At 68.1% G+C, this 9622-nt stretch overlaps 2 protein-coding genes across 3 annotated transcripts; both read left to right on the forward strand.

Annotated features, from left to right (window-relative positions):
• Positions 1-1641: 1641 nt before the first annotated feature.
• Positions 1642-3552, forward strand: PPP1R27 (protein phosphatase 1 regulatory subunit 27). Its single transcript, XM_065852030.2, has 3 exons — positions 1642-2081; positions 2983-3133; positions 3311-3552. The coding sequence occupies exons 1-3, from the start codon at positions 1895-1897 to the stop codon at positions 3432-3434; spliced, it is 462 nt and encodes a 153-aa protein (XP_065708102.1). The 5' UTR covers positions 1642-1894; the 3' UTR covers positions 3435-3552.
• Positions 3553-3682: 130 nt separating this feature from the next.
• MCRIP1 (MAPK regulated corepressor interacting protein 1) lies at positions 3683-5680 on the forward strand. 2 transcript variants are annotated; one of them, XM_065852032.2, is made up of 6 exons: positions 3683-3788; positions 3874-3920; positions 3990-4108; positions 4182-4280; positions 4396-4461; positions 4561-5680. In XM_065852032.2, exons 2-5 carry the CDS (start codon positions 3913-3915, stop codon positions 4458-4460), a joined length of 291 nt encoding a protein of 96 aa, XP_065708104.1. In that variant the 5' UTR covers positions 3683-3788; positions 3874-3912; the 3' UTR covers position 4461; positions 4561-5680. The 2 variants fall into 2 exon arrangements, with proteins under 2 accessions (XP_065708104.1, XP_065708103.1); XM_065852031.2 differs by having other exon boundaries at positions 4396-5680.
• Positions 5681-9622: the final 3942 nt, after the last annotated feature.

A 9622-nucleotide genomic window follows, 5' to 3' on the forward strand; every position in this document is an offset into this window, starting at 1 on the left:
CAAACCAGGCACCTACTGCTGGAAATATTTGTGTAAGGAAACATGCTGTAAATGTCACAGGGGAGGGCGCGGTGGAGCCGAGGGCAGCTCGGCCCTGGCACCGGGGCAGGACGGGGGTGTCGTGCAGCACTGGGCTGCGCTGTGAGCCATGGCGTGAGCTGCAGCGTGTGAGCCGTGTTGTGCAAGGGGCTGGGGCCGGACAGGCCATTGCTGACCGTGGGGTCAGAAAGGGCACTCGCTGCTGCCCGCTGTTTGTCACCTGCGGTTACGGGGAGATGGGTCTCTGAAGTCACCTCCCTGCAGGGCCGTGACCTGCGTGTTGGGCAGGGGCCTGTCCCGGGGCTGCTGTCCCCGTCCCCAGCAGCCGCTGTCAGGGCTGCCCTGCGTTTCGGGGTGGGCAGCAGGGGTGCTGGGGAAGGAGATCCGCGGGAAGCGGCTGGCCGGGACAGCTCGGAAAGGCCCGTTTTGCGGAGCCAGTCGCTGCGTAAACAGCTCTGCAGTGGTTCTCTCTTCGGCTCAGGCGGGCTCTGCTCGGGCGCTGCGGCTCCTCCCGGCAGAGCGGGACTCCGCCAGCTGTCCTGCGCGCACAGATCATCGCCGTTCAAGAAAGCGGCTAAAATAGCCCTGTCGGCACCGCTCGGCCTCCTGCCGCCCCGCGCCGTGTCTGACGCGACCCGAGCGGAGGGGCTCACGGAAGGATCGGTGCATTCACCAGCAGACAAACAGGCGCAGGCGGCGCTCGGTGCGCGGCTGAGCTGCCGGCCCCGCGGGCAGGGGCTCCGGACGAGGGGCTGAGGCAGCACCAAACCTCCGAGCCTCCTAGTGTGGGACGGGGACGTTTCCTGATGTGCCTGCACAGTCCCCATCAGTGTGTAACGCAGCACAGCCTGCTCGTGTGGCTGAAGGGACCAAACTTGGTCGGGAAAAGCGTGGAGGAGCAGTTGTTGCCTGAGCCTTGGGCAGATCTGAGAGGTGGTCGGTTCCGGGCCGTCGGCAGCCGCGGGTGGCGGGGCAGGAGCCGTCTGGAGGGGGCGCTGTTCCCCAGCGGCTCCGCAGGAACCGTCCCGCTCAGCAGCTGGTTGGGGGCGGCACACGAACGCCCCGCACCGGTGCTGCAGCCGCCCCGTTCTGCACCAGCAGGGGCGCGGTGGTTCTCACGGTGCTGGTGGTGCTGCCGCGCTGAGCTCCGTGCTCTGCAGCACCGCTCGCTCTGCTCCCGAGTCTGATGCAACTGCCGGCAGTGACCGAGCTCTGAACGTGTTTGGCACGGCAGCTGTGACACGTCTGCGCTGGCTGCTCCGTGCATGACCAGGTTCCCTCGCTTGGTCAGTGTCTTTGCGTCTTTTCCTGGCACACGTGGTGTGCGAGGCCTCGCTGCTCCGAGTTCTGTCCTCAGCCCCTCGGGCTCCTCCGAAGGGCTCCATGCGAAAGCAACAGTAGATGTGACCCCTGGATGGGCACATCAACAGGTGGGTGGTAAGATGAGACACCAAGTTCTGCCCGAAAGCGGGAGGCTGCGGGCCCAGGTGGCTCGATTACCAAGTGTCATGGGAAACAGCATGAGCCACATGTCCCCAAAATAGCCCATGCGAGCCTATAAAACACGACGCCCCCGGAGAACCGCCAGTCCCGGGCCGGGGCCTCGGGTGAGCTGGTGTCCCCGCGGCAGCTCCCGCGCGGCATGGGGCTGTAGGGACAGCGCGGCCGCCCCGCACGACCGGCACACGGACACCGCGGCTGCACCGCGGCTGCACCGCAGCGAGGAGGCCCCGGCGGGCAGAGGAGGGAGCAGCGCCGCGGGGCAGCGAGCGGCAGGGCCGAGCACTGAGCGGCGCCGGCGGCTCCTGCAGCGCCGTGTCCGCGCTCCTCTGCCGGAGCTGCGGGCTGCGTCAGCATGAGGGACCATTACCCGGTGTCGCGGCACCGGTGCAGCCGCTACGCGCAGAGACTGAGAGCCGCGCGCACCGTGCGCTTCCCCAACGACGTCGTCTTTCAGGACCACATCAGGCAGGGGGACCTGGAGCAGGTGGGCAGGTTCATCCGCGCCAGGAAGGTGACACTGGACACCATCTACCCCTCCGGTGAGTGTGCGGGGCGGCTGAGCCGGCTCAGCGGGGCTGCCGGGGACACCATGGCCGCCTCCGGCAGGGTGACAGCCTGGAATCCAGCGTTTTTCTCCCCGGTGGGGTGCAGGTGCCCCCAAATCACCCAGTGGGGCCCGAGAGCCCCGACACAGCGCCCCAACATCCCCGCTCATCGGCCCGGCCAGCGTGCGCTGCGGGAAAGGGGAGGCTGGTCCCTGGGTCCCTTCACGGCGCCACCACGTCCTGCAGCGCGGTGGGACCCAGACACGGGGCCGCGGGTACGGGCCGGGCTGTGGAGCCCCGAGGGTCAGCGGGCTCCTGCCTCCCACCCGCTCTCTCCCGCACGGGTGGCTCCGGGCACTTGTGGCATCCATGTTTGTGGGAGGCACTGGGTTGTGTTTGCACCCAACCTCACACCAGCTGCTTGTGGAATGCCCTGATCCTGATCCCCACTGGCTGGTGCAGAGCCCAGATTTGTCCCTTTTTGTGCTTGGCTTCAGCTTCTGCTGTCACATGGCTGCAAAGACAGCGTCTCAAATGACCCCGGGGCTCCCTCCTGCTCTCACCGCTTGTTTCATCCCTTGCTCTGTAAGGAGCTTCTGGAACTCGGACAGAGCAGGACCCTGGAGACGCTCGCGTGCCCGGCCGAGTGCTGCCGGGGCAGCCAACCCCAGCCTGGCCGAGGGGCCGTGGGTGCTGGGCTGGGGGTGTTCGTGCTGCAGGGGGGAACGGACACCCGCAGCAGCTCCTCGCGGCTCCTCAGTCTTTGTTCCCCATCATCTCCCCGATAACGAGAGTTTGCCGGCGCCCTCTTTCCCGGGCTGTGGACGACTCGCGCTTGTAGCTCAGTGTTCAGCAGCTCCTCACGCAGCCCGGGCTCACGAACCCTCCCGCCCAGGCATGGCAGCCCTGCACGAAGCTGTGCTCACTGGAAACCTGGCCTGCGTGCAGCTCCTGGTTAAATACGGCGCCGACATCCACCAGAAGGACGAGGACGGGTGGACGCCCCTGCACATGGCCTGCAGCGACGGCCACGCCGACATCGCCAGGTGAGGCTGCGCCGGGGACCCCGCGCCGCGCGGCCCCGGGAACCGGAGCCCACAGCGAGGGGCCGCTCCGGGGAGGGCGCCGGGCCCCGCGGGCTCGGGACTGCCCGGGCCCCGGCAGCGGAGCTGGGGGAGCCCCGGGGGAGCGCCGCCGGCTCAGCCCCCGCCGGTGTCCCGCAGGTACCTCATCTCCCTCGGGGCCAGCCTGGAGGCCACCACGGACGCCGGGGACAAGCCGTCGGACCTCATCGACCCCGAGTACAAGGACCTCCTGGAGCTCTTCCAGGCCGCCACCGTGGGCTGAGCGGGCCTCGTGGCCGGGGCGGCGGCGGGGCCGGGCCCGGGCTGGCCTGGGCGGGCGGCCGGGCGGGTGTCGCTCGGCACCGCGTCTCGGGAGCCACTTTGCACTTTTCCAATAAAGCGTCTCGGACACGGCGCCGCCTCCGCCGCTCCGCGCGCGCGGGGACGGGGTGGGCGGGGCCGCGGGGACGTCTGGGCGGGGCCGGCGGTGGGCGGGGCCCGCGATGGGCGGAGCCGGCGGTAGGCGGAGCCGGCTGTGGGCGGGCCCATCCGGGCTGCGCGGGGGCGGGGCCGCGCCTGCGCGCTGCGGCGCTTCCGTAGCGGCCCGAGGGCGAGCGGAGGCGGGAGCCAGGCCCAGGTGAGGGGCGCGCGTTGCCATGGCGACGGGCGGGGGGCGGCCCGCGGCCTAGCCCGGCCTGGCCGCCCTCTCCTTTCTCCCGCAGCCGCGCCGAGCCCCGCCGAGCTCCGCCGCGCCGACAGCCATGGCCAGGTGAGCCCCGCCCGGCCCCGGGCCCAGCCGCGGCCCCGGGCCCGGCTCAGCCCCGCGCTCCGCTTTCAGCTCCCCGGTGTCCCGCGTGGTGTACAACGGCAAGCGGAGCGGCGGCCCGCGCTCCCCCGGCGCCGGCAGCGAGATCTTCACGCCGGCCCACGAGGAGAACGTGCGCTTCATCTACGAGGGTGAGCGGGGCGGGGGGCGGGCGCGGCCGGGCCGCGCCGCGGTGCTGAGCGAGCGGCCGCTCCGTGTCCCCAGCCTGGCAGTGCGTGGAGCGGGACCTGCGCAGCCAGATGGGATCCGAGCGCGGCCTGGTCGAGGAGTACGTGGAGAAGATGCCGAACCCCAGCCTCAAAGGTGAGGGCGGGGGCACCTGCCGCGGCTCGGCGGGGCACGGCCGGCCCGGGAGCCGCGGGGCCGGGGCGCCGCAGCGCGGCCTCTGCTGCCACAGCCTCTCCTGCCTTCTCTGCAGCGTTCAAACCCGTGGACCTGGGTGATCTGAAGAGGAGGAACACACAGGATGCCAAGAAGTCCTAAGGCGAGTCCTCCAGTGGATCGGCTGGTCTCCTAAGGTCCTCACGCAGATTTAATTTGAGATTTTGTGTTGATTTCCTCCTCTGGTCTGTACTCCCAAAAGCCCGCAGGAGAGCCAGTCAGCTCTGGGGCTGGTTCTGAAGCTGCGCGAAAGCAGAGCTGCTCAGGGGCTCACCGAGGATGCCCAGAGCCTCTCGCAAAGGATCCCAGCCCCCCCGTCCTGGCTTTCTCTGTCCTTCCACACTTCACACTGGGCTCACAGATCTCCTGCTCGCCTTCCATCCCTGCCCCGCTGCGCTGGGCTCCCCGGGCGCTGGTGTACGCAGGGCAGAGCGCAGCATCGGTGTCGGTGGAGGCAGCTCCAGTTCTCTGCTCCCTCCTGTGCGCCGAGGAGCCGCAGCTGCTGGGGTGGGCCAGGGGAGGAGGAGGGAGAGCTGGTTCTGCCCTGGTGCCTCGGGACAGACCGGCAGCCCCAGTTCAACACCCTTCATGCTGGGCAGGTCCCACCGGCTGTGCTGGCTCCCTGGCCGGGGTGGCTGCAGGGACCTGGGGCTCGTCGGTGCTGCTGGAGCTTGCGGGTCCGTGACCGAGGCCAGGTTTCCTTGTGCTTAGGCTGGACCGGGCCCCTGCAGTGCTGGGGATGGGGCTGCTCTGCTCTCCCTGTGTAGAGGGATGGGGCATCAGCGCTGGCCCCAGCCCCATGTGCCGTGTTCAGCCCGCCCGGCCTCCGTGCTCTGGCAGCTCCGGGGCAGCTGGTGCTGACTGTGCGGAAAGCGGCTCATTGGCACCCGGACTGCACCGTGCTGTTCCGTTCTGACACCATTTTCCAGCCGCGCACCTTGGCAGAGATCTGGCCCTGCAGCTGGCAGAGCTGTCGCTGCATGGGGGCTGCTGTGGCCGCTGTGACCCACCTGGGGGCTTTTTGGGACCCCCACCCCTGGCAAGGCTCAGGGGATTTCTGCATCACCTGAGCCCGGGAGAGCGACGGTGCCGTTGTGGGCTGAGTGGAGCAGCCGTGGCCCCCCTCTGTGCCCCCAAACAGCGGCGAGGGTGGGAGCAGCCCCCTGCCCGCCATGCCCAGAGCCGGCGGGGAGGGGGCTGCGGGAGGGGCGCAGGGGCTGGGGCTGCCGTTGCCTTTCCTTTGAGTCCTTCAGCTGTACTGTTCCTTTTTTCTGTTGTCTGTTACCTGAGGAGCGTTGTAAATAAAAGCTGGTGTCCTTTTGGCTCTGTCTCTGCGTGACACTGCCCGGCCGTGCCCCGTGGTGCCGCGGAGCCGTGCTCGGTGCGCCATGCCCGCTGTGCGGTGCCGCTGGGCCATGCCCGCTGTGCCGTGCCTGCTGTGCCATGGGCGGTGCGCCATGCCCGCTGTGCGGTGCCGCTGGGCCGTGCCTGGTGCACCATGTGCGGTGTGCGGTGCCACTGGGCCATGCCTGGTGCACCGTGCCCGCTGTGCTGTGCCCGCTGTGCGATGCCGCTGGGCCCTGCCCACTGTGCTGTGCCCGGTGTGCCGTGCCCAGTGTGCTGTGCTGCTGTGCCCTGCCCGGTGTGCTGTGCCCGGTGTGCGGTGCCGCTGGGCGGTGCCCGGTGCGCTGTGCCCGGTGTGCGGTGCCGCTGGGCGGTGCCCGGTGCGGTGCCGCAGGGGCCCAGGGAGGGCTGTCTCCCCGATGTCCCGGCAGGCTGTTCCCTGCCCTATCCCCCCTCGTTCCCTTGACTGCCGGTGCCCACTGTTCTGTTGTGTTCTTCCTCTTTTCAGACTTGCAAATCATTGCAGCTTTGTGGCTGCAGCCCGTGTTCTCCACACTGCAGCGTTGGGAGCCATGGCCGGGACCCTCTGTGCCGTTCCAGTCCTGACCGAGTCCCAAGGAGCAGCAGCACAGAGCAGAAGCTGCCTCTTGTTTCTGTTTGTTCTTTTCCAAGGGATCTTGCCCGTGGTGTCTCCGCGGTGCCGCCGGTGAGCACAGTGCCCTTGGGCCTGGGGCCTCCAGCATCCCGGGAGCTGGACCGGAGATCTAAATGTTGACACTATTAATACACTCGTATCCTCTTCCCTGCCCTGGTTAGTGGCATTTGAACTATACCGAGCATTGCTAGAACGTCTCCTCAAGTGCCCCTCGTCACACTTGGCCATGACCATGTTTACCTCCCGTCACCAAAACATTCCTGGGGCAGGCGAGTGCCGGGACGTGCTGCCCAGCTCGGCACAGCCGGGCGCCGCCTCGGCCCCTCGTGGTGCCACCGCCGCTGGAGCTGCCGCGGGGCCGGTCCCTCACCGCGGCACTGCCGGGCCCCTGCCCCTCCACCGCGCGGGGAGCGGGCGGGAGGTGACGGTCACCGCTGTCACGGCCCCTGCTGCGCTTGTCCTGCGGAGCCCTGAGCAGGACTGGAGCCGTCTGTCTGTCCAGTCCCGTCTGTCTGCCTGTCCAGTCCCGTCTGTCTGTGTGTCCAGTCCCGTCTGTCCGTCTGTCCGGTCCCGTCTGTCCCGGGCCGTGTGTCCCGGGGTGCAGGAGCGGCTGCAGGGTGTCCTGAGCCCCCGGGGTGCGCAGGGTCCTGCCGCCCGACCCCAGCAGCCTCCGCCTCGTTTGTCTTTCGGTTCAGGTGCCGGGAAGCCGGAGGCGAGGCAGCCGCTCTAATGAAATGGCGAGCAAAAATCATTCTATAAACAGGCGGTTTTTAGAAAGACAAATAACAATCCCCGGGGTGAGGCGGCGCGGGAGCAGGGGGGAGGCGGGGGGGGAATGTCCCTGCGAGGAGCTGGGGCCACAGGCGAGAGAAATCGGGCTGTTTACCTATAAAAATCGAAGTCAGCAGGGGTTTATTTTCGCTGTGCCTCCAGTGTGGTGTTGATCATTAGATTAAACGGTGAGAGGACGAGAGGTGTGTGTTGGCTCATTGAATTAGGCGGTGGGAAGAGGGCCGGCAGCGGGCACAGGCTACTTAGAAGACCAATTTGTGGTGCTCCATTTCCTTGATAAAGTGGGAGTTCTGCGAGGCGCCGGGGCCAGCTGCACGGGGCGGCCAGTGGCCGCTGCGCTCCAACCTCCCTCCCTCCGGCCTCTGCCACCGGGCACCGCCGCAGGAGGAACGGCTCACGGGGAGGGCGCTGAGAGCCTGGGCAGGTACCCAGAGAGGAGGTGGATGAACCGTCCCTGAGACTCCCCAGGCCACGCTGGACGGGCTCTGAGCACCCTGAGCTGGTGGAGATGTCCCTGTCATGGCAGGGGGGACTGGGGAGCTGGGAACGTCCTGCAACCCAAACCGTCTGTGGTTCTGTGCCTGGGATGTGTGGGCTGGCAGCAGTGCCAAGGAGTGTGCGTGTGTGTGCGTGTGTGTGTGTGTGCGTGCGTGTGTGTGTCTGTGTGTCTTTGTGTCTGTGTGTGTCTGTGTGTGTCTGTGTGTCTGTGTCTGTGTGTGTGCGCGCGTGTGTGTGTGTCTGTGTGTGTGTGTGCGTGTGTGTGTCTCTGTGTGTGTCTGTGTGTCTGTGTGTGTGTGTGTGCGCGCGTGCGTGTGTGTGTGTCTGTGTGTGTGTGCGTGTGTGTGTCTCTGTGTGTGTCTGTGTGTGTGTGTGCGTGTGTGTGTCTCTGTGTGTGTCTGTGTGTGTGTGTGCGTGTGTGTGTCTCTGTGTGTGTCTGTGTGTGTGTGTCTGTGTGTGTGTGTGTGCGTGTGTGTGTCTCTGTGTGTGTCTGTGTGTGTGTGTCTGTGTGTGTGTGCGCGTGTGCATGTGAGTGTCTGTGTGTGCGTGTGCGCGCGCGCGTGTGCGTGCGTGTGTGTGTGCGCGTGTGCGTGTCTGTGTGTGTGCGTGTGTCTGTGTGTCTGTGTCTGTGTGTCTCTGTGTCTGTGAACGTGTTTGTGAGTCCGAGTGTGTGCGCAGCCAGCTCTGGGGTGTCACGGTGCCACGGGGACAGCAGTGGGGTGTTGCTGTGGCAACGCCGGAGCAACAGGCGCAGGGCTGGACCCCGCGTGATGGCCATATTTACCTTCCCAGAAACTGCTTCGTGCTCCAACAATTTGCCTCAATTAGGCTCGTTACCGCGTCAGGAGGCCACAGTGACGGCAGCGGCCATGGGGGCCAGCGGCTCCGCAGGGGCTGCGCTGGATCCGGCACCGCGGCTCTGGGCTGACCCTCGCCTGCTCAGCCCCACAGCTCTGCTGCCCCACAGGTAACGTGTCCCACGCCCCCGGGCCCCGCAGCCCCACGGCACCGCGACCAGACCCTCTGCCCCACGTCTGCCCGCACGGCTCCAGCCCCTGCACGGGTGCTGCTTGGGCCGGCAGCAAATTCTCGAGTAAACAGAGGAAAATTACTGCTGGCGCAGCACGGTGCCGGGAGCCAAGCACGGTGCAGCCAGGGCCGGCGCTGCGGACGTGGCCTCTCCGCGCCATGCACCCGCGCCCTTGTCCTGGCAGCGGTCTGGGCCGCGTGGCTCCCCCATCACCTGTGCTGGCCGCACTGGGAGGGTGGGTTTGGCGGGGGTGACCGCCTGCCCGGCGCTGCTGTGGGCTGTGTGGGGCTGCAAGTGGCTGCGGGCGGCCCAAGCGCTCGCCCCGTCATCACCCCCCTGTGCCAGGACAGCCAGGACAGCCGGGACCCGTCACCTGTGCGGGGCCAGGCAGGGTGGCGGGCAGTGCCCTGTGCCGGGGTCACGGCAGGGCTGTCTGTCTGTCCTGCCGCCAGCCGTCGCGCAGGGTGCTCCAGCGGAAAGGTGGACCCGGCTAATCCCAGCACACCAGGCGATTGTGGTGCCCAAAGCCGCGGCATCCGGGCTTAGCGCTCATGTGCGCGGCCCAAGCCTCTTACAGTGCCGGCCCCCGCGCTCCCCGCGCCGCGGCCAGCCCAGCCCAGCGTGGGGTGACCGGCCGCCCCGCGCCCCACGCTCTGCGCACCGTGTTTGGTGCTGCCGGCGGCTGCTGCCCGGCCACGGCCTGCGCCGGCTCCCGGGGGAGCGGGGGTGCCGCCGGGCAGAGCCAAATGATTTAATTAAAGGCTCCTGGCAGTGAGAGGACAGAGCCGATTAGCAGCCAGGGGAAAGCGCTGGCGGGAGCTGCAGCCCCGGCCGCGGCGCTGCTACCACGTCTGCTCACGTGTGCGGGGCCGTGGGCTGTGGGGCAGGCTGTGGGGCAGGCCGTGGGGCTGTGGGGCAGGTTGTGAGGCTGTGGGTGAGGCCGTG

Source organism: Patagioenas fasciata, chromosome 18 (genome assembly GCF_037038585.1).
Source record: "Patagioenas fasciata isolate bPatFas1 chromosome 18, bPatFas1.hap1, whole genome shotgun sequence".
Taxonomy (NCBI): Eukaryota; Metazoa; Chordata; class Aves; order Columbiformes; family Columbidae; genus Patagioenas; species Patagioenas fasciata.